This window comes from Anguilla anguilla, chromosome 1 (assembly GCF_013347855.1).
Source record: "Anguilla anguilla isolate fAngAng1 chromosome 1, fAngAng1.pri, whole genome shotgun sequence".
NCBI lineage: Eukaryota > Metazoa > Chordata > Actinopteri > Anguilliformes > Anguillidae > Anguilla > Anguilla anguilla.
This window is the reverse complement of record NC_049201.1, coordinates 56,354,062-56,379,114: the sequence shown is the minus strand read 5'-3', so window position 1 is coordinate 56,379,114 and position 25,053 is coordinate 56,354,062. Positions and strand designations below refer to the sequence as shown.

General features: G+C 49.8%; 1 protein-coding gene across 4 annotated transcripts in view; it reads right to left on the bottom strand.

Moving 5' to 3' along the window:
* rbms3 (RNA binding motif, single stranded interacting protein) overlaps positions 1–25,053 on the bottom strand; it is a 290,727-nt gene that overhangs the window by 134,066 nt on the left and 131,608 nt on the right. For all 4 annotated transcript variants that reach the window (XM_035411964.1, XM_035411956.1, XM_035411971.1 and 1 more), the window contains one exon: positions 1,557–1,714. In XM_035411964.1, the coding sequence (XP_035267855.1) occupies positions 1,557–1,714 (158 nt within the window). The remainder of the gene's footprint in view (positions 1–1,556; positions 1,715–25,053) is intronic.

Here is a 25,053-nt window from a genome sequence, read left to right as displayed (position 1 = left end):
ACGCCAAGTTGGGCCGTATAGTTTGGCAGTGAATTTACAATCTTGGAACCCAGGCTGCTACACAGGACAATGCCGCCACAGCTCCACAGCATTACCCAGAATTCCACAGTGTGTGCTAACTGGCATACAACCTGCCCACAGAGACTCAGGCCAGCACCTACTGTACATTTCTAATGAACAGCAATGCAAATCTCCAGCTGGAGTAGAACTAATGTGGGCAAGCTGATAGGAGAGCTGCAATGGAACCGATGATGACTGGCAGCAGGCCCTCACAGTAGCACTTACACAGTATAATCAGAGTCACTTTCTCCCCACTGTCCTCACAAGACTCATGCTCCACATCGGCTCATATTCTCTGAAGCGCACGCTGAGATTCACACACGTCTGTAAAGTAGTGTGCTTTTCACTGCTGCCCAGCACCAGAGAGTGAGGAAGTCTGTAGCCCCCCCTCTGCTGTTCAGGCTGGGGGGCTGTGGCTCCGTTGGTCCCCCCCTCCCGCTCCGCTGCGTAATGCGATGTTTAGTGGGGCTGGGAGTGGGCTGGGTGTTTGGGAGTTTGGGGGGTTCGGGGTTTGTCGGGCAGTTCTGCTGAGCTGTGCAGTGAAAGAGCCTGCGGGGCACCCCGGTGTCGTGGGCACCGATGCCAGCTGACCTTTCCAAAATGCTAACGCCGGTCCTGGCACCGCACCCGGGCAAATGACACTTTTATCGGCATGCATTTTTAATCCGCTCCTCCAGGAAGCTGGGGGCTAAACCGAGAACGAGGGCGGGGGTTCGTGACCAGCGATCAGGGGGACAAGCAGTCAGGACAAAAGGTCTACACAGCAAAATACACCCCGAATAATAATAATTATAATAACAATAAGAAGAAGCATGCATTAACTTCTTTACAGAACTTACTAAATTACCTAGCGCTCCTTAAAGGTTCCCCTTCCCCAGATATTTTCCTGGAGCACGTCTTTCTTAAATGCCCGGGTCAGACAGATATAAAATAAGTGGTAAAACAGAGTAGCAGCCGAATGTTCCGGAAGGCTTAAATGAAAAGACTTTGCGAAATAATTACAGGATAAAATGTACTTGAGAGTGGATAGAGCCGTTAGACAGAAAAGCCCAGAAAGTACTGTAGCCCTGTGGAGATTACTCAAAGAGGGTTTGTACTTTTAGGATGACTTTCACGACTGCCTGTTTTTTCCTCAGTGAGGATACTGACCCTGTCTCTAGCTGAAGGGGTCAGGGGGCCCCCGTAAACGTGTCTGTCTCTACAGACCTCACCCACTCTAGAAGAAGCTCACCAGTCTCTGAGCGTAAGCAGGGGGAATATGTTATGTGTTATTATTATACTAGTGTGTGTTTCAGCAACAGCGTGTTTGTGGGGGTGTATCTGTGTGCATCTTTGTGTGCGCTTAACTGTATAAGTGCGGTTAATGTGCATTTATGTGCGTGCGTGTGTATGTGTGTGTATGCGTTTGTGTGTATGTGGATGACTGCGTGTGTGTGTAAATGCATGCATGCACATGTATTTGTGAGTGTGTGTGTTTCAGAGAGAGGGACACTCACGGCTGGCAGAGCTTGATGAGGTCCTGGTCAGTGGTTCCTGGAGGAAGGCCGCGGATGTACAGGTTGGTTTTACTGAGCTGCTCGGCTCCACTGTGGCCGCTGCTGTTTGTGCTGGGGCTGGGCGGAGCCATAGGGTGAGGGGGTGGGGCATAGGACTGCTGCAAGACAAGAGGGCCACAAATCAGTCTGAAGTCATCACAGAAAAATCCCGCAACTCTTATTGACTAACAACAGCAATGAAGAGACCACTTCAGCCAAACCATTCTATTTGAAGTTCAGCAAACAATACATAGCATGCATCCATAGAATCATAACATCAGACACATGTAGCCTACGGACATAGGTTCTCCAAATGCCAAAAATTTCTTTCAAGATCTTAATAAATTCATCGTAACACAAAAGTTTCATTAGTGTTATAAAAAAGATAATATGGGTTCAGGAATGCAAAGCAGTGGCCCACACTCTAAAGATGATATGCATTGATAGGAGACACTCAACCACACAAACACAGAAGTTAAGCATACACAAATACTGAAGGTTACATAACTCAAGACAAGATAACGTTCATCTTAACAGGAAAAAATGTGTAAACCCTCACACATTCCTCCACATATCATCACACATGCACACACACACACACACACACCCTCAAAAACACACACACACACACACACACACCCCCTCAAACACACACACACACACACACACACACACCCTCAAACACACACACACACACACCCACCCTTAAACACACACACACCCACCCTCAAACACACACCCACACACACACACACACACACACACACCCTCAAACACACACACACACCCACCCTCAAACACACACACTCACTCGCACACACACCCTCAAACACACACACACACCCTCTCAAACACACACACACACCCACCCTCAAACACACACACACACACACACACACACACACACCCTCAAACACACACACACACACACACACTATAGTAATCCTTCTGCTAGCACAGCAAGTGTCCGGTGATTAAGAGCTCCAGGGTCGCCCCCCTACCAGGCCTGACAGCCCCCCGTGGGCCTGACCCTGCTAACGTGCTCCAATCTCCCGCACCGATCGGGCTCAGCTCCCCTCAGCCCCTCTGACACACCAATTTCACCTGAGTGTCAGCTGCACGTCCAATCAAACGCTCTGTCAGAGGTCACCTGACAGAAAGTTTCACGACCAATCAGATGCTTTGTCAGAGGTCATCTGACAGAAAGCTTCACGACCAATCAAACGCTTTGTCAGAGGTCATCTGACAGATATGTGCTAGAGGCTTGCGATGGGGAGGGGGGGTGTGCGACGTGTAATAATGGCTAACTTCTGCCTACTCCGTGCTATTCTGTCTCCACTTAATGGTGCTCTAATGGTCCCTCTGCACCCCCTCCCACCTCGCCTCAGTAATGGCTATAATCTGCAGTACTTCTGTACACGCGCTCTCTGAAAAGCAGGGGTGGCACGAGGGAAACAACGATACGCAGTACATGAGTAAATTAATAAAAGCATAAAGAGGCAGCGTGAGATTTCCAGTACAGTGTACCGTAATGAGAGGCTGATGGGCTCTAACGAAGAGAAAAGTAATTAAGCAGAGGCTGGAGTTGGGAGGGTGAGCTTCTGTACTGCTGACTTCAGCAAAGTGAGACACCCACAGCAGCACAGGCCATACTGCACTCACTCACTCACTCACACACTTAGTGAGTCAGTCACTCAGTCACTCATTCACTCACTACTCAGTCACTCACTCACACACTTAGTGAGTCAGTCACTCTGTCAATGACTCACTGTCAGTCAGTCACTCATTCACTCACACACTCACTCACTCACACACTCAGTGAGTCAGTCACTCAGTCAGTCAGTCACTCATTCAACCACTCACTCACTCACTCACTTAGTGAGTCAGTCACTCAGTCAGTCAGTCACTCACTCACTCACTTAGTGAGTCAGTCACTCAGTCAGTCAGTCACTCACTCACTCACTTAGTGAGTCAGTCACTCACTCACTCACACACTTAGTGAGTCAGTCACTCACTCACTCACACACTTAGTGAGCCAGTCACTCTGTCAATGACTCACTCTTTCAGTCAGTCACTCATTCACTCACACACTCACTCACTCACACACTTAGTGAGTCAGTCACTCAGTCAGTCACTCATTCAACCACTCACTCACTCACTCACTTAGTGAGTCAGTCACTCAGTCATTCACTCACTCACTCACTTAGTGAGTCAGTCACTCAGTCAGTCAGTCAGTCACTCACTCACACACTTAGTGAGTCAGTCACTCTGTCAATGACACACTCCGTCAGTCAGTCACTCATTCACTCACACACTCACTTAGAGAGTCAGTCACTCAGTCAGTCAGTCACTCATTCACTCACTCACTCACACACTTAGTGAGTCAGTCATTCAGTCAGTCACTCACTCACTCACTTAGTGAGTCAGTCACTCAGTCAGTCACTCATTCACTCACTCACACACTTAGTGAGTCAGTCATTCAGTCACTCAGTCACTCATTCACTCACTCACACAATCACTCACTCACTCACACACTCAGTGAGTCAGTCACTGACTCACTCACTCACTCAGTCAGTCAGACAGTCACATGCTCACTCAGTCAGTCATTCACTTGATTAGTCAGTTAGTCACTCATTCACTCACACACTCACTCACTCACACTTAGTGAGTCAGTCACTCAGTCAGTCAGTCACTCATTCAACCACTCACTCACTCACTTAGTGAGTCAGTCAGTCACTCACTCACTCACACACTTAGTGAGTCAGTCACTCACACACTCACTCACACTTAGTGAGTCAGTCACTCAGTCAGTCAGTCACTCACACACTCACTCACACTTAGTGAGTCAGTCACTCAGTCAGTCAGTCACTCATTCAACCACTCACTCACTTAGTGAGTCAGTCACTCACTCACACACTTAGTGAGTCAGTCACTCAGACAGTCACTCACTCACACACTTAGTGAGTCAGTCACTCAGTCAGTCACTTACTCATTCACTCACTACTCAGTCACTCAAGCCGCGTTTCCACCGCAGGAACTATACCCCGGAACTAGGAACTTTTTGAGGAACTCAGTGCGTTTCCACCGCAGGAACTAGGGTCTAAATTTAGTTCTGGGGGCTTTGTTTTACCCCCCAAAACGTTCCTGCTCGGGGGGTAGTACTTTCCGAAAGCACAGGAACCTTTTGGGTGGAGCTTGCAGCGCTGAACATTTCTGATTGGTTGAGTACTCGTGGCATTTGTGTTGTATTTATTTTCCGCCATTACCCACCATGTTTGAAAATATGCAGCGGCAAACCAATTTATTTTCATAATAACTTCAAATCAAACTTGTATGTTATGCGGCGCAGTTGCCTACTTTTGGTTATAGCCTGTCAACGTCTTGGAATTATAACGTGTGCTCTTCTGTTCTTTTCTTGCTTTAGTATTCGTTTTATAAAATGCTAAGCATTCGTGCTGGGACAGCATATTACGTAGGCTACCAAAACATTCAAACGGATTAATTCGGCTGCTGAATATTTTCTTCCGGATTTTCTTTGTTAGCCCGTTGTAATTGACTCAAAACGTTTGACACAGTTATGTGAGGTATGCGGTAGTTCTGCATAATTAACATTGGTGATACAGTACAAGCAAACTGGAAATCACCTTCCGCACTTTTTATCCGGGTAAAATAACAGGTTAATTCTAGTAATCTTCCCTTTAGCTTTTTCAGACTGCCGTAATTTTACTCAATTTTACTGCCATTTTTCAATTCCACGAAAAGACCAGGAAGACTATGGACTCATTTATGGTGCATGGTTCGCATCTGGAGGGCACACTTCGCTGCTCAGCTAGCAGTAACTTCGAAGGAAAGCAAACGGTGGCTGTACCACTACTAATTTACATTTTCACGCAAGTCCGAGTTTTCGTTCTATTCTTGTCATTTTGCGATTAGCCTATATGGAATTGACGACGAGAAAGTAATAAAACAGCAAATTGTTTACAACGTGTGCATGTTTTCTGCTGTTAATGAATGTGTTTGAGAGGATATATGAAAATCAATAAATACAAAAGTAACCATATATAGTCATTGTTGGTAACCCGTTGTATATAAGTGGAATAAACCCCTCCGGGCTGTCCCGGTTATTAGAAAATAATGTAGGCTACTTCGGTGGTAGTATGGGGTTACAGAAGAAATCATATGACAGATGGACCGAAGACAACGTCAGTGGGCTAATTTGCCTAATCTTCGCGGTACTTTAGACCCTGGTGGAAACGCAGACAACCACTGGCTGAAGGAACCTTTTAGTTCCTGGTAAAGTAGTTCCTGGGACTGAAAGTTCCGGGTAATTTTGGTGGAAACGCGGCTTCAGACAGTCACTCACTCACACACTTAGTGAGTCAGTCACTCATTCAGTCACTCACTCAGTGAGTCAGTCACTCTGTCAATGACTCACTCTGTCAGTCAGTCACTCATTCACTCACACACTTAGTGAGTCAGTCACTCAGTCAGTCAGTCAGTCACTCACACACTTAGTGAGTCAGTCACTCTGTCAATGACTCGCTCCGTCAGTCAGTCACTCATTCACTCACACACTCACTTAGTGAGTCAGTCACTCAGTCAGTCAGTCACTCATTCACTCACACACTTAGTGAGTCAGTCATTCAGTCAGTCAGTCACTCATTCACACACTTAGTGAGTCAGTCACTCATCCACTCACTCACACAGTCACTCACTCACTCAGTCACACAATCACTCACTCACTCACACACTCAGTGGGTCAGTCACTCAGACAGTCACTCACTCACACAGTCACTCACTCACTCAGTCACTCATTCACTCACTCACACAATCACTCACTCACTCACACACTCAGTGAGTCAGTCACTGACTCACTCACTCACTCACTCACTCAGTCAGTCAGACAGTCACACGCTCACTCAGTCAGTCATTCACTTGATTAGTCAGTTAGTAGTCTCTAAGTCAGTCAGTCAGACAGTCACTTGCTTGCTCAGTCATTCACTCACTCACTCAGTCAGTCATTCACTCGCTCAGTCAGTTAGTCACTCAGTCAGTCACTAGTCAGTCATTCAGTCACTCAGTCACTCACTCAGTCAGTCACTTGCTCGCCCAGACAGTCAGTCAATCAGTCACTTGCTCGCTCAGTCAGTCAGTCAGTCAATCAGTCACGCATATTGCTAGTCCATCCTGTGGTGCGATCAGTTTCTGAGGACAGTGTAGTGATGAGTAGATCAGCAGCATGATGCAGTCGTGGGGGCATTACTGCACTGTAAAATGAATGCACAGACTGGAGCCTATGCAATCAAACACACATAAGGCAGTAGCAACAACAGGACCAGTCAAACCAGTGAAAGCTAATCCTTCACTGACCATACTGATCAGGAATGTGTATCTGTCACCACCCCATTAAGGCTATCCACCATTGCACATTCACACACGCTCACTACTGCTTCAGCCTATCACACTGAACTAAATTCACTCCCCTAAACTGTCAAACATTTCCCACAGTGAGTAAAATCTCATAAATACAATTCAGTAATAAAATTGACCTTATTCCAGAATAAAAAAAATAACCCCCATCCTACAGGGACATCATGAAACATGTGCTCTAAACACCTGCTATAACCTGAGGAAACAAGAGTAAACAAACTCCACAAAATCAGCAGTTTCATTTTGCTGTTTGCTTGTTACATGAAATAATGTTTGGAAACACATTTTGTTTATTGCGATTCCAATAAATCTCTATTTAAACTGAACTTAACTGTAAGAGACAGACGGGGAGAGAAAATTGAGAAAAGGGAGGGAGGGGGGAGACAGAGAGTGAGTCAGTGTGAGAGAGAGAGAGAGAGAGAGAGAGAGAGAGAGAGAAAGAATACCCCAGGGACTGCATTGTGGCTCATTTGACAGCGATGCTCATACACAAATGCACCCCCACTCCCTCCTCCTCCCAGTACTTTGCTGTTGGCTGAGATGGAGCTGTCTGCTCCCATGTGCCCACACAACCGAGCTCCACCAGCCCTCTCTCTCCGCACCCTCCCCCCCCGCTCCTCCTCCTCCTCCTCCTCCTCTTCCTCCTCAGCCCTCACCTCGCTCTCCACCCCGCCGCCACGTTCCCCGCTCGCCGCTGCCTCCTCCAGCCGCGCCTCTGCCCCGCGCCCCCGGCCTGGGCATGTATGTGGAGAGCACTTAAGCACCTGTAAGAGGAGCCTGCAGGCCTGCTCAAACACCTTCCATAGAACACCGCAGCGGTCCCGGCTCCAGCGGAGTAAAGGTGTCCGTGAGTATGTTCCCACATTGTACACAATAACGAGAGTCACCGAATACAAGGCGTCTAAAGGAAAGATCCTCTTACCGTAGTTCCTGGGTAAAGTCTCTATTTTTCGAGTACATTTTACGTAACACGTGATATTGTGACATTATGCAACAGAATTTCTATCAGGTTTCAATATTCTGTACATTATGTTTCAGACCACGAAAAAGGCAATGCCGTGCAAATCTCTGCACGTCTCCCAACACCTTCCTAAAATCCCCTTGCCAAAAAACAGCAAAATTAATTAGAGATTTAGCAGGGTGTCTTTCCACTCCAGAATCCAACAGTGAACAATGAGTCATCCTAATTAAAGTGATACGGCGGCTTTAAATAGAAAACAACCGTGTCAGCACTGCAGAAACAGGCTGAGCGCAGGTGTCCTTGAGTGACGGTAGAATATAAATATTAATGCATTATTTGTTGTAGGGCTGGGCGATATAACGCAACTATAATTATCAAATACAATAAGGACCATCTCCACCATGAGCTGTATTGCCTTTCTTTTTGTCTTTTGCTCTTTAATTATTCCTGACGTGGTAGTAAACTTCAGAGGCTTTGTGAAATGCTTCCAGAAAAAAAAAGAAAAACACCGATATCCATTGGGTATTGATGAGTCAGCCAATCAACAGCAAGGTCACACAGCTTCCATGTGATCAGCTTTTGTCAATCAAATGGGAGCTGCAAGGCCTGCGTGCTGACTGGCTGTCTTATCAACGGTTATTGATGATGAGCAGTACTAGAAGGTAACTTTATCTTTGATGACTGCGCCTAACTGGATCGTTAATCTTCAGTTTTCCTCACTGCCACTCTGGCCACACGCATCCTCTTACATTAGATGCTGAGAGCTCAGTCCTCCCCAGCACAACACCCCCTGGCCGAGACAAAGGGAAAGCACTAATGGAGGCCTGATTGACCTTGTATTACCAAGGAAGTAGAGCTTTGCCAAGACAGAAATATTCACTCAGCTCATCTCTTATTCACGATACCATAGGTCTGTTCCTGCTCCATTTTTAAAGTGAGCTGCCTTTATTGCATAGGAACTCTGCAACTCAGAGTCTGGGAAGTTGAGTTTTAGTTCTGTGCATGTGTATGGTCTGTGTGTGTGTGTGTGTGTGTGTTTTAGTGTGTATGGTCTGTGTGTGCATGTTTGTGTGCGTATATGTGTGTGTGTGTGTGTGTGTGTGTGTGCATGTGTATGGTCTGTGTGTGTGTGTATGGTCTGCGTGTACCTGTTTGTGTGAGTGTGAGAGAGCTTGTGAGTATGTGTGTGAGTGTGTGTGTGTGCGCTTTTGAGACCCTGTGTGTGATAATTACACATTGCCAGTGCTGCTCACAGTGGAGAGCTGGTACATGCTATTTATCCATTACCTACAATTACGCCGTCCCCAGACTCGCTGTGCTGGAGCTACAGAAGGAGAGGAGAGTTTATGAGGAGTCCTCACCTCTGATATGCAGAGGGGGGAGGGGGGGCTTATAAAACCCCCAGGATGTGAAGAGATGGAAATGGAAATGGGCGGATCAGCAGGTACTCAAAATTAAGCACAATCTCCCAACAGCCCACATGACCATGAAAGGAGAACACAAATCATCCAAAGTCAAAGCATCTTACTGCCAGTTATATTTGGCTGTTCTGCTGCATGATCTGTGGACAGTATAATCCGCACATGAGGGCCATGAAGGCAACTCACATAATGAGAAAAGCCAAGGCTGGAGGGGATGTTCTTAACCAGAACTTACAGCTTCCTATTAAGAAATCACACACACACACACACACACAAGCAGACACACACACACACGCGTGCACACACACACGCACGCACACACACACGCACACACACACACACACACACACACGCGTGCGCGCACACACACGCGCACACACACACACACACACACGCGTGCACACACACGCACACACACACACACACACGCGCACACACACACACACAGAAGCCTAATGCTGCAGGCCTGTCCCGTTGTGATGAAGGTTTCGCAGATGGGTCACGGCGCTGGTTTAGCCGGAGCATGTGAGGCAGTGGAGCGTGGTCTGACGAGCCCAACGTCAAACGCGGCGACCGACGTACCGTAGCTTCCACTGAGCACCCAAACCAACACATGGAGATGAACATCATAATTACACGTTCAGAAACATCAGCCTTGTACCACCACTTCTTAAAGACTTCAAAGCCTGATATTTTAATACACTGCAATAGACACCCTGAGTGTCACATTTTAATTGCGCAAATTGGTGATTGGTTTACATTTTTTAAAGGTATTTTTCTTTCCATCTGAATAATTTCAATTTTTACACATGAATGAATAACAGCCTTCTGCAATAATAAAAATTCCATCAATATAACAACAAAACCCATAAATGCCTACATCATTCAGCCACGGTCTGAGATATTTAACCTGCAAATGCAATGTCACAGCCTCTCTCTCAGTGCTGTGGAATCATATGCAATTCAACTGTCAAAGCTGTAAAGCAAACAGGCCTGTAAAAAAATCCCCTGCCATGCGCTACCTTTATTGTTCTGCTAACTACTGTAAAGACACAGACCCACATTTTAGATCTTACTGTTTCAGATAGACTATCTATCTCCTACCGATAACTGGAGCCTGGACAGAACTCCTGCTTTAGATGTTTTATTCAGACTCAAGTGAACCCTGCATTGAGACTCCTCAGTGTGATGCTGGGAGAGGCAGCTGAGGAGAGCCTGACGGAAGTGGCCTGCCCACAGAAAGCTTTTATCTGGGTGTGCTGAGCGTGATGCTGTTAAGCGTGTCATGTGTCAGGAGACATGACGGGGGAAAACTGTAAACTTCAGAGCGCATTTTTATTGCGTTTTACTTTTTTTTAAAGCTAGCTGCAGGTAGATTTAATACGAGACAAGGCTTCATATGAGCAGTGGGAGGACTCAACAATGAGAGCATGACACCCAGACACACACAAAGTCATGAACGCGTGCACGCACACACACACACACACACAGCTGTGGCTGGTAGAGTATGTGCCTGGCAGGCTGTGTGTGTGCATTGTGTGTGAGAGGGGAGGTACTCCTCTGTCATCCTTTACAGGCTTTATCAGCCCTGACTGATGTGAGCACACATACAGTATACCTCCCCTCTGCACACAGTCTGATAGCCTCATCTCCCTAAAGACTTCTGTGAGCAAACAATTACACCCTCTTAGCATGCACTTCAAAACGGGTTCCATCTCTCTCTCTCTCTTTCTCTCTCTCTCACTCTTTCCCTCCTTCCCTCTCTCTCTCTCTCTCTCTCTCTCTCTCTCCCCCTCCTTCCCTCTCTCTCTCTCTCTCCCTCTCCCTCTCTTGCTATCTCTCTCCCTCCCTCTCTCTGTACCTGTTAGTGCAGATTTATCACCAGGAAGTCAGGGCTCCCCACCTCCAGTCCATGTACATCTTTATTACAGAGACGCTGCGCTGGGTGACAGGGGGAGAATTACAGCCTGTGGGCTCAGCCACACGGCCCGGAATGAATTGCACTCAACGCTGCTGCGCTGCCATGCGCAGTTAACCCCTGCACAGCCACACCGAGAGCGCCACTCCACCTGCACCCGCACCCTTATTCGCACACACGCATGCACGCTCATATTCACACATGCACACACGCATGCACGCTCATATGCACACACACACACGCACGCTCATATGCACACACACGCACGCTCATATGCACACACACACACACACATGCGTGTGCAGGCAGACACACGAACACACACATACACACGCACGCACGCACGCTCATATGCACACACACACACGCATGCACGCTCATATGCACACACACACGCACGCACGCTCATATGCACACATGCACACACACACACACACACGCATGCGTGCAGGCAGACACACGAACACACACACATGCACGCACACACACACACACACACACGCATGCACGCTCATATGCAGACACGCATGCTCATATGCACACATGCACACACACACACACACGCATGCATGTGCAGGCAGACACACGAACACACACACATGCACGCACACACACACATACACACATGCATGCACGCGCGCACACACACACACACACACTCACACACTCGTCCCTGTTGTCTTTGCCGAGCTGGCAGGCGCGTGGAGCGTGACCGATTGGTTCCGCTGCTCCGAGCGTGGCTGGTCAGTGTGGATGAGCAGCGTGTCGGCATTTATGACAATGGAGCCCCGGCTCCCGGTGGGCGCCGGCAGCCGGATCTATCAATACGCCAATTATCACGGTCAGATAGCCGGCCCCGACCGCCACCACTCACCAGTCAATTAATAGAGATGTTTCATTACCGCCAAGCTACAGCGGGAGCAGGTAGCACCGCTGCTGCAGCCACAAACAGCAGCTAACGCTAACGTGTACGCTGCTCCACGCTGCACTGAATCACCGGACGCATAATTGAATGTTTCTCCACTGTCAATGTTTGCTCTCAAGCAAAGAGCCTCCTCCTTTCACAACCAAGCCTAACTGCCTATGACAGCGACAGCCACCCTGCTGGCCACACGCACACAGATAAGGCCACAGCTCTAAGGCACACCGCTCTGAAGCACATTCAGCACTCGTTTCTCACAGGCTAAAATATTTTTGTTTAATTTCGCTAATCGGGGGCAAGCTGCGGCCTACATTTCCCTACAACCCATTTCCTGGCAAGGCTGCGTTCCAGAGCGAGCTGCAACCCGAAGATAACCGGCAGCGGAAACCTACGAGCCCTGAACCTCACCCCTCTGCCAGGGGGAACCAACGGAGAGGGGAGGAGAACGCACCGAGCGCTATCGCAGGGCCAGCAGGAATCACAGCAGCGACGCCGGCCCATTCAGGGTCCGCGCCGGCGTGCCCGCCTGGCAGCCAGCCCACCGTGTGCCAGAGGGAACCGGCGCGGGGGAAGTCCCGGGCCGGAGCCGTCGCCGCCCGCATTAAAAAACCTGCAGGGCTGAAGGTGAAGTATCCCAGTCACCACTAAACAGAGCCCTTCGACCAGGAGGGAGAACAGCCGTCTCCTAAAAACCACACATAACACAAAACACACGCTATGCTTTAGCAGGTGACCTCGCAAAACATCCCAAATGCAGAACAGCCATAGTAATAAAGGTTATTAAAAGTTAGTATCATGCATATTTCAGAAGAAGCAGGATGTGTGAAAAGCAGTGGACAGGGTTTGTGATAAAAGACCCGGACTGTGAGGCCAGTGCCCAGAGAGGCTATTTTCTCTGGAAAGCCCCTCTTCTCTGGGTGCTCTCTGATCCACTGAGCCTCATTGTGCAAGGCTTTTGACTTTCTGACTTTCAGTTTTGATCTTAAAAATGATGTGAATCACTTTCGAGTCATGTGAATGTCAGACTAGAGGACATGAGGCAGATTCTGTGTGAATAATAGAGTGCACATATTCTTTCAGCAAACCCTTATGAAAACGCAGTGTTAAATAATGTAAATGCTGCTTCCCGCAATGTCTAAGCCACTGTGTCAAAGCCGCAATCACAAACATGTCTGCATGGACGCCATGAATATGTTTGGAATGATGTATGAAAAGTGCTTTATAATATTGTACAATATGCACATTCTTTGTGCAAATACTCATTGTTAAGTTTTTAGAAGCAGCAGAGGCTTGGGTTCATATGAGGACGTGCTGGTTTTGGCAGTACATAGAGGCACTATGGGGAAAACACAGAGGAGTTTTTAGAATTTCCTGTGGGGATTACTGGCTGTTGTGATGCCAATCTTCCCGTAACGAAACTGAGTGTGGGAGTGCGGTCTCCCTTCTCATCCCTGCGCCCCATTAGTGGAATACTTGGGGTTCCCACAGCCGGACCACACACCCGGAGACCAGGAGCGAGCTTCAGTGCAAGCCCCCCATAAGAGCGCTTCTGTTCCTCATCGATTCGCTGGGTCTGGATGAATTATCTCCCACTAAAGTCTCTACTGTCCCAAGGGAGTAGTTCTGATCGCTATCGGTAAGCTCTGCGTCCCTAAATTACCCTCTACATTTCCCAAAACGATTATTCAGGTCTGAACAGAGTCCGAGAGTCAGGAGGAGGCAGGACCTGGCCTGATCGCAGGACGTGTCGCACTTAAAGCCAGCCCGGCCGCGGCTCACCATTTACACTGCAGATCTCATTTCCTCCCGGCGCCCTCCAGTGACCCCCGGGGGCGGGGCGGGGCGGGTGGTGAGTCACCACGCTCCCTAGCCTCCGCGGAGAGCCCCTCCCACTGAAGCCTGCTGAAGGGAGCAGCCAAAACGCAGCGCTGCTCTGGATGAAGGGCCTGAGCAGCACCACTCCGCTCCTCAGAACGAAAGCACAGGCGGGGAGCTTCACCTTGAGGCTGCGTGCAGACGGGCCCGCGGAGGACCAGAGGCAGAACGCAGCGGCGGGAGTGAGGGAGGGAGGGAGGGGTTGCGGGGACCTCCAGCCGACAGGCTGACCACACACGCCTCAGAGCCTCAGAGATCAGCCTGACCTGCCTGCCTGGCTCCGCCCACCCCTCAGGAGCACACGATTACCCACAATGCCTGGTGCGTGAACCCAGGTCTGGGTTCACAGTCAAAATAAAGAAAGAGAGAAAAAGATGAACAGAGAAAGGAAAGGAGCTGATACAAGGCAAAAAGATTTAGTGAGTGAAAAAAAGGGAAAGGGAAAGGGCAAGGCGGTGAGTGTGAAAGAGGGATAGAGGGAATGAACGAGGAGAGAGAAAGAGAGAAGGGGCGACAGGGTGGTGGGAAAGAACAGAGAGGTCTAGTCAAGTGCTGGTTCCCCAGAGAGCTACCTGGAGAAGACTTTCAGGAAAGCGCTAACAGGAGAGCGCTAACAGAAAAGCCCATATAGGAGAGCGCCAAGAGGAAATCGTTAACAGGAAAGTGCTAACAGGAGAGTGTTTACAGTAGAGCGCTAACAGAACAAAATGCTAACAGAAGAGCGCAAACAGAAGAGCGCTAACAGGGGAAGCACTGCTCTGATCCCTGCTGCCTGTAGGCAGAGGAGAGCGGACCCGTTCCCCTGAGTAACCTCACACCATTAACATTACATCACCTCATACAGGACCTTCACCAACGCCCGCAGAAAATACCCCAATTAAGCTACAGCACAATAACGCTCATCTCAATGGAAACAAACAGCACCCCTCTCAATTTAGCTCGCTGCATCTGTTGATTATATCACAAGAGTGCATAATCATCTGATTAATAATTAACAGATTGTGATCTGGATGTGCTTTCCTGAATCTCTCTTGATTGCCGGGCCTTCTCCCCGACATGGGCAGAGGAGAAGGGGACGTGACTGGGATGCGGATGTACGGGGAGCTGGTGGCGGGTTTATTCAGGAGTGTGAGTCTGAATGCCGCACAGGCTGCCGGACGGAGGGGGCACATAGGCCCTCTTCATCACTCACGCTAACGCTAACGCGCCGACAGAGGCCGAACGCGCCCACCACCTCCGCCCACTACACACCACACCTACGCCACTATACAAATTCTCATGCGTATACTTTTTAATGACGTTTAGTCATAAAATATTTTTAATGTTGTTTATATTTGCGTGTATGTGTGTGCATGCGTGCGTGTGTGTGTTTGGAGGGTTAACACCGACACACATATTTCTCTCCTCCCAGTGTCTGTCCTTCACCCCCAAGCACCCCCCCCCCCCCCCCCACCTCACCATCCCTCCTCCCTCCCTGCCCACTTCAATGCAGCCTGCCCTGCCCAGGAAACTCCTGACTTCTGCCTGACCACGGTCATGGCCCCCTGGCCAGCTGCCCAGTCTTGCTGCAGGTGCACAGGAAGTCCTGGCCTAATAGACATCTCAATTAAATCAACAGTCACTGATGGGAGGTGGGCACCAGACACACATGCACACAAATGCATCTTAGTAATTATACTGTATACAGAATGTCCTAAATGTCATTAAAAGTTACATGTATGTATGTGTATACATACACCCCTAAGGCCAATTCATGGTCCAGACGTAGTATACACGGACCGGACTCCGCTGGGGTCCGGCCAGTCAAAATGACGAAATAGTACGTCCTCCCCCCTCAGCGTACGTCCGCCTGGGCATGTCCACGCGAAGCTCAGTTTTGTGACCGCGCGTACCTAGCGTACGCGTACTGGTGTCACACAAATCAAGGCTTGGTATGAAATTGTTTCACATCGACATGCATTAGAGAGAGAGAGAGAGAGAGAGAGGGGAGGGGAAGGGAGGGAGGGAGAGAGAGAGAGAGAGAGAGAGAGAGAGAGAGAGAGAGAGAGAGAGAGAGAGAGAGAGAGAGAGAGAGAGAGAGAGAGAGAGAGAGAGAGAGAGAGAGAGAGAGAGAGAGAGAGAGAGAGAGAGAGAGAGAGAGAGAGAGAGAGAGAGAGAGAGAGAGAGAGAGAGAGAGAGAGAGAGAGAGAGAGAGAGAGAGAGAGAGTGACAGTTGCCTGGATATGAGCTATAAGCTAACATTTGTGGAAGAGCAGGCTTTGAGAGAAGAACTGAGTTGGCCAGAGTGAAGAGAGGGATCTGTGTAAAGCATTTTCCTTCACAGGTCAGCAGTACAGCACACTGCGAAGAGAATACACACAAGCACACACACGCACGCACGCACACACGCTAGATCTGTGTATAGCATTTCCCTTCAAATGCAAACAGAAAGTCAAGATGCTGTCAGACATATTAGGCCTTTCTCGATAACAGCCTTTTTGTCTATTTATGGCTGGGCACAGATGAAATCTAAATTTAGATTTAAAACAAGACTGAAATGTGATTTGTGTTCAGTGTCAGAGTATAGCGGTATGCGTAATAAAAATGAAAAAGACTTTGCTAGAGAAGGTATTGTGAAAAGGCGAATGCTAAAAAAGGAATAACTAAAACACGTGTCAGTGATGGCCGTGGTACACATTTCAGAAGAGGAGCCTATTTCAGGATCATAACTGGAAATGCACTGGAATCTTATGCAAAACAAGCGCATAAACGACTCAGGAGAATTTCTTCAGAAATTCAAAGCAGTATCGAATGACCAAACAAATCTCTATATAATTTAACCTAAAATCTATGATTATCCATTATTTCATACTTGTTAAATCAAGCATGGTGCTTTCCCGGTAAAAGTTTAAAACATTCCCCAGTGTACACTGTACTTTAATGAATGGTTTTTGCTGGTGGTAATAAATGTGGGAAAGTAAAAATATGGGCTGATTGGCCACTTTCACGGTGGGAGGAAGCGAGGAGGGCATTTCTCATTGGTTGTCATTGTGGGAATGGTCAGGTTTAAACAGTGAGCAGACAAATCAACTGATCAACCTTACCTGAGCTACACCTAGGAGAAACAGACAGAAAATGGCATTTCACATCCTAACAAAATGGTATCAGAAATGACCACAGTGTTTTAATTATTGTTTGTAACACTGCCCATAATCATCCCAATGATGTTCTCAGTCAGACTGGAGGGTCCCAAATGTGTGTGCCCAGCAGCTGTTCTGCCTACAATGAAATGCAGCAGCTGATCTGCGCAGCTGCGCAGTGAGCCGTCCGGGCCATGCAGCTGGGGCATGCGCAGGTGCCTGGACACCCAGAGGAGTCATCCCTGCACAACATGCTACAGGAATACCTGGCTGAGCAAAACCCTCCCTCTCCAGCTTTTACTCAACAAATTAAGACAGACGCGGGTTGCCTGTAAGGAGCAGAAATACTGTGGTATGCCCAGACCAATGACATACTGACTTAAGTTGAGTAACTTGCTGTTGCACGTATATTCAGATATGATCAGAGGAGCAACCAAGCTCTCGCTCATGAGCTTTCTGCTCTCCCCTGCACAGGGGACCCTGTGGCTTGGTGCATTTTTTCCTCCAGCCCCAGCAGGAAACACAAACACAAACACATCTGGAGAGCAGAAGCGGAGAGGCTGAGCACAAACAGAGGAGACCTCTTTCATGTGATCCACCGCGAGCCCAGTCACGCACATCCTCTGCCCTCCAAACAACACTGCCAGCCCAATCAGAGCAGCCAGACGCTGCCAGCTCTGCCATTGGCCGAGAGTTAGCACTCCCGTATTAATATGCAGGAGCTGGGGGTGGGGGAGGCGGGGCAGCAGGGTCGTGCCTGACAGACAGTTTGTCCTGCTGTTATTCATGCAAAAACACAAAATAAATCTCCCATAGAAGGTCAGCTGTGCCGTAATTCAAAATGAAACAGTGTAACTGCCACAGGAAGGCTGGAGGACTCCACAGACCATTCCCAGGTGACAAACCCTGTGAGATATACATACACTGAGATGAACACACACACACACACACACACACACAGGCGCACATGCAGACACGCACACACACACACAGACAGACTGATCCAGGCTGACAGTCTGTGACCCTGGAGAAGACAGCAGTCTGGCCCAGAATTCAAAGGGATCAGGCACAAATATTTCTGTTTATTCTGCACAAAACACCACAGAAAGGAAGTGTTTCTGTTTGCGTCTATGGTAATATGCTCTTTTTCCACATATCCTCTACAGCTCACACCAAAAAAATAAAAATATATAACAGCTATTTTTTCATTTAAGTTGTACTCTGAATCTACACTTACACAGTAATAGGTATCGTTTGCCACCATCCTTTCCTTGGGGATTCTGCCAAAACAGAACTAACAAAAGAATCTCACAGCTGTCAAGATTTCTGCCTCCACTGTATGCTAGAGGGCTGTCAGGCACATTCACATGACAGAATTACAGGCGGCTGTGCGGGGGATATCAGAAAAGTTTCACTCTGTAGGCAAGACAGCGGAAAGGCAAATTGGCAAATCAGAGTCACTTTAGGACTGCAGACAGTCCCCTGCACAATGCACGCGGCACACACTCACAAAGGTGTGCAGAAACCAGGATTCGCAATCACAAACGCCTGTGCACAAACGAGAGCAAACGCAGCATAAACACTGCGCTGTTTACACAGCGTCAGTTCCTCTGAACGTCCTGTTTGCATACTCTCCTGGGCCTCGCTCACATTCGGTGTGCCTGCGCCGCTGGTTAGCGGGCCGCTGCTCTCCCTCCCCGCGCGCTCCGCACCCGCGCGCCGAAATAGCGGGCGGCCCGCCACGCAACGAGCAGTTTTAATACGCTTTTATGAGATCCTCGCGGAATCAATTTCCCTTTCACGCCAGCAAATGTACTGGCAAAAAGGCGCAAGCCCGCGCGACGAGGTAAAACTCTCTGTCCATCTCGGCGCGTTTATCACATTCGGGTTTTACGACACGCTGAAAATATCTCCATATTTGTGTCAGAATGAGGGAGAATTACACGGCGGAGGAAATGATGAAGCGCAGAGCAGGAGAGCTGGAAGCCCATTGTGCGTCTCAGCCCAGCGACTCAATAGCCACCCGGCGCGCGGCTGGGGCCGAATATCTCTGGCAGACAGCAGAGTCCTAACATCTTTTTCCACAGAAATTACTCTTAAAGGAGACACTTCCGCTGCAGGAGCAGAATCTGGAGGCCTGCGCCTGTGTCTGCATGTGAATTACAGTGTATGTGTTACACACGTGTGCTATTCAGTGCATCTGCTTGAGCATGCCTGCATGTTAGCGGGCGTGTTTTCAAATGCGTGCGAGTGAGAGCATGTATCTGTGTGTGAATGTGTGATTGCGGCTATATTTCATATGTCTCTTCACTGTATCTGGGACCATAATGCTTCAGTGCAGCGAGAGTCTGTGTGATTCTAATGGATCCTGTGCCATGAGAGGACAGGTGCACACGGACACACCGGAAGCGTACTGACGACGCGCACGGGCGACGGCAGACACACTCCGCTGGGCTGCGGGAGACTTCACAGAGCCGAGCAGCGTCTGAAAGAGGATCCGCACACTCACAGAGCCGAGCAGCGTCTGAAAGAGGATCCGCACGCTCACAGAGCAGAGCTGCGTCTGAAAGAGGATCCGCACGCTCACAGAGCAGCGCTGCGTCTGAAAGAGGATCCGCACGCTCACAGAGCTGCGTCTGAAAGAGGATCCGCACGCGCTCACAGAGCAGCGCTGCGTCTGAAAGAGGATCCGCACGCTCACAGAGCTGCGTCTGAAAGAGGATCCGCACACTCACAGAGCAGCGTCTGAAAGAGGATCCGCACACTCACAGAGCAGCGCTGCGTCTGAAAGAGGATCTGCACGCTCACAGAGCAGCGCTGCGTCTGAAAGAGGATCCGCACGCTCACAGAGCAGCGCTGCGTCTGAAAGAGGATCCGCACGCTCACAGAGCAGCGCTGCGTCTGAAAGAGGATCCGCACGCTCACAGAGCAGCGCTGCGTCTGAAAGAGGATCCGCACGCTCACAGAGCAGCGCTGCGTCTGAAAGAGGATCCGCACGCTCACAGAGCAGCGCTGTGTCTGAAAGAGGATCCGCACGCTCACAGAGCAGCGCTGCGTCTGAAAGAGGATCCGCACGCTCACAGAGCAGCGCTGCGTCTGAAAGAGGATCCACACACTCACAGAGCAGCGCTGCGTCTGAAAGAGGATCCGCACGCTCACAGAGCAGCGCTGCGTCTGAAAGAGGATCCACACGCTCACAGAGCAGCGCTGCGTCTGAAAGAGGATCCGCACGCTCACAGAGCAGCGCTGCGTCTGAAAGAGGATCCGCACGCTCACAGAGCAGCGCTGCGTCTGAAAGAGGATCCGCACACTCACAGAGCAGCGCTGCGTCTGAAAGAGGATCCGCACACTCACAGAGCAGCGTCTGAAAGAGGATCCGCACGCTCACAGAGCAGCGCTGCGTCTGAAAGAGGATCCGCACGCTCACAGAGCAGCGCAGCGTCTGAAAGAGGATCCGCACACTCACAGAGCAGCGCAGCGTCTGAAAGAGGATCCGCACGCTCACAGAGCAGCGCTGCGTCTGAAAGAGGATCCGCACGCTCACAGAGCAGCGTCTGAAAGAGGATCCACACGCTCACAAGTAGCGTCTGAAAGAGGATCCGCACGCTCACAGAGCAGCGCTGCGTCTGAAAGAGGATCCACACGCTCACAGTGCTGCGTCTGAAAGAGGATCCGCACGCTCACAGAGCAGCGCTGCGTCTGAAAGAGGATCCACACGCTCACAGTGCTGCGTCTGAAAGAGGATCCGCACGCGCTCACAGAGCAGCGCTGCGTCTGAAAGAGGATCCGCACGCTCACAGAGCAGCGTCTGAAAGAGGATCCACACGCTCACAGAGCAGCGCTGCGTCTGAAAGAGGATCCACACGCTCACAGTGCTGCGTCTGAAAGAGGATCCGCACGCGCTCACAGAGCAGCGCTGCGTCTGAAAGAGGATCCGCACGCTCACAGAGCTGCGTCTGAAAGAGGATCCGCACGCTCACAGAGCAGAGCTGCGTCTGAAAGAGGATCCGCACGCTCACAGAGCAGCGCTGCGTCTGAAAGAGGATCCGCACGCTCACAGAGCAGCGCTGCGTCTGAAAGAGGATCCGCACGCTCACAGAGCAGCGTCTGAAAGAGGATCCACACGCTCACAGAGCAGCGCTGCGTCTGAAAGAGGATCCGCACGCTCACAGAGCAGCGTCTGAAAGAGGATCCACACGCTCACAGAGCAGCGTCTGAAAGAGGATCCGCACACTCACAGAGCAGCACTGCGTCTGAAAGAGGATCCGCACGCTCACAGAGCAGCGCTGTGTCTGAAAGAGGATCCGCACGCTCACAGAGCAGAGCTGCGTCTGAAAGAGGATCCGCACGCTCACAGAGCAGCGCTGCGTCTGAAAGAGGATCCGCACGCTCACAGAGCAGCGCTGCGTCTGAAAGAGGATCCACACGCTCACAGTGCTGCGTCTGAAAGAGGATCCGCACGCTCACAGAGCAGCGTCTGAAAGAGGATCCGCACGCGCTCACAGAGCAGCGCTGCGTCTGAAAGAGGATCCGCACACTCACAGAGCAGCGTCTGAAAGAGGATCCGCACGCTCACAGAGCAGCGCTGCGTCTGAAAGAGGATCCACACGCTCACAGAGCAGCGCTGCGTCTGAAAGAGGATCCGCACACTCACAGAGCAGCGTCTGAAAGAGGATCCGCACGCTCACAGAGCAGCGCTGCGTCTGAAAGAGGATCCACACGCTCACAGAGCAGCGCTGCGTCTGAAAGAGGATCCGCACGCTCACAGAGCAGCGCTGCGTCTGAAAGAGGATCCGCACGCTCACAGAGCAGCGCTGCGTCTGAAAGAGGATCCGCACGCTCACAGAGCAGCGCTGCGTCTGAAAGAGGATCCGCACGCTCACAGAGCAGCGCTGCGTCTGAAAGAGGATCCGCACGCTCACAGAGCAGCGCTGCGTCTGAAAGAGGATCTGCACGCTCACAGAGCAGCGCTGCGTCTGAAAGAGGATCCACACGCTCACAGAGCAGCGCTGCGTCTGAAAGAGGATCCGCACGCTCACAGAGCAGCGCTGCGTCTGAAAGAGGATCCGCCCGCTCACAGAGCAGCGCTGCGTCTGAAAGAGGATCCGCACGCTCACAGAGCAGCGCTGCGTCTGAAAGAGGATCCGCACGCTCACAGAGCAGCGCTGCGTCTGAAAGAGGATCCGCACGCTCACAGAGCAGCGCTGCGTCTGAAAGAGGATCCGCACGCTCACAGAGCAGCGCTGCGTCTGAAAGAGGATCTGCACGCTCTCAGAGCAGCGCTGCGTCTGAAAGAGGATCCACACGCTCACAGAGCAGCGCTGCGTCTGAAAGAGGATCCGCACGCTCACAGAGCAGCGCTGCGTCTGAAAGAGGATCCACACGCTCACAGAGCTGCGCTGCGTCTGAAAGAGGATCCACACGCTCACAGAGCAGCGTCTGAAAGAGGATCCGCACGCTCACAGAGCAGCGTCTGAAAGAGGATCCGCACGCTCACAGAGCAGCGTCTGAAAGAGGATCCGCACGCTCACAGAGCAGCGCTGCGTCTGAAAGAGGATCCACACGCTCACAGAGCTGCGTCTGAAAGAGGATCCACACGCTCACAGAGCAGCGTCTGAAAGAGGATCCGCACACTCACAGAGCAGCGCTGCGTCTGAAAGAGGATCCGCACGCTCACAGAGCAGCGCTGCGTCTGAAAGAGGGTCCACACGCTCACAGAGCAGCACTGCGTCTGAAAGAGGATCCACACGCTCACAGAGCTGCGTCTGAAAGAGGATCCACACGCTCACAGAGCAGCGTCTGAAAGAGGATCCGCACGCTCACAGAGCTGCGTCTGAAAGAGGGTCCACACGCTCACAGAGCAGCGCTGCGTCTGAAAGAGGATCCACACGCTCACAGAGCTGCGTCTGAAAGAGGATCCACACGCTCACAGAGCAGCGTCTGAAAGAGGATCCGCACGCTCACAGAGCCGCGCTGCGTCTGAAAGAGGATCCGCACACTCACAGAGCAGCGCTGCGTCTGAAAGAGGATCCGCACGCTCACAGAGCAGCGCTGCGTCTGAAAGAGGATCCGCACGCGGTCACAGAGCAGCGCTGCGTCTGAAAGAGGATCCCCACGCGCTCACAGGGGGGTTCCTCAGGTGTGCGGCGTACAGCTCGCGCTCTGAGGCCGGCGTTTACGCACGGTAACCGGCACAGCGCGTCTCTGCGGTCACGTGACGGCACGGCGCTTCCACCGCCCGGGAAGCAAGCCGGCGCCGTCAGGTGACAAACACGACAGGATATTTGGTTTTTTTCAATAATAAAAAAAGCCAGAGGCGTTAGAAAGATAAGCCTCATCTTATTTAATGCTCGCGTGCATTGTGAAGAGACTGGAGTGAAGCTCACGGGCTCCGCGCTGCTGTCACTCAGACGAGGAGGAAACGCTCACGCGGGGGGGGGGGGAGCCAGCCCGGGGGGAAGAGGACAACTGTGACGGAGCGTGTGAAATCAGTGTGGGAGAAGAGCGTGTGGGTTTGACCACGCTACGCACACACCATCAGCACAGGAGAGCTATCTGATCTCAACTGTCCCTCTGACCTGATGCTAATATTTACATAAATACATGCAATTACAAGTGCACTGCTCATGTTTATACAGGATGTACCTTACTGTAGGCACATACTGTAGCTTATGGAAGCTACTTGTGAGTACTTTCACAGCATTGTGTCTTCATGTAATAGTATTCTGATGGCATGAGAAAAAAAGTGTTGAGTGCTTTGCCTGGGATGGTAAAAGGTTTCCTACAGAAATAACTACAATGACCACAGACTCTCAGCCCAAAAGAACATTACCTTCTGTACCTTCTGACCTCATGTAAACAAACAGAAATCAGAAACAACTTCACATGTCCACACAATAAAGCCCCAAACATGGGTTACTTAGTGTTTTTTTTCTCCTGCTGGTTTTGTCATCACAAATGCTCCAGTCCCTCAATCAATAATTCTCCCCATTGGACACTCAGCTAAATCTTTGCCAGTAACAGACTCCACGCCTATGTGTTTCTTTGAGCTAGAATGTATGTGTGTTTGTATGTAATGTATGCATGTGTACATATATCTCTAGATTATCTTATGATTCACTTGCATTATTATCAGTTACTCATAACAAACAAAAAATATCTTCAAAAAATTAAAATAAATTTTCAACGTAGCATCAAGTTACTCACACATACAAAGCACTATCTAGCATCATTAATGCATTAATTAGAACAAAATATAGACCTGCCATTAAAATATTGATATCAAAATGATGCCAAGTTACAACAAACAACACTGGCTACATTACATCACATAAATTATACAAGCTCTACGCCAAAGCAATGCTACCCAATGTTTCCCACATTTTTAAATTAATAATAATGCATACAAATTTACGTACCATAATTAAATTTAGAGAGACATACAAACACGTATGCATTCTAGCTAAAAAAAAACACACATGTGGATTCAGACAGTTTGGCTTTTCTATGAATTAATACTTATTAAATATGAAGTGTTTGTCATATTTTTAAATGGATTACAGTAAGTGTTTTGACTTACAGACAGTGCATTGTATGTGTAACTTGACATTTTTTAACATTGAAAATGTTTTTTGCTGATACGTATAACATACGCATATCACCTCATACCCGAGAGAGAGAGAGAGAGAGAGAGAGTGAGAGAGAGAGAGAGAGAGAGAGAGAGAGAGAGAGAGAGCCATATGATGCCAGTGATTTATTATAAAAGGACATGCGCTGTGTAATGCTGGGCCCATTCACCAGCCCTACTGTAAC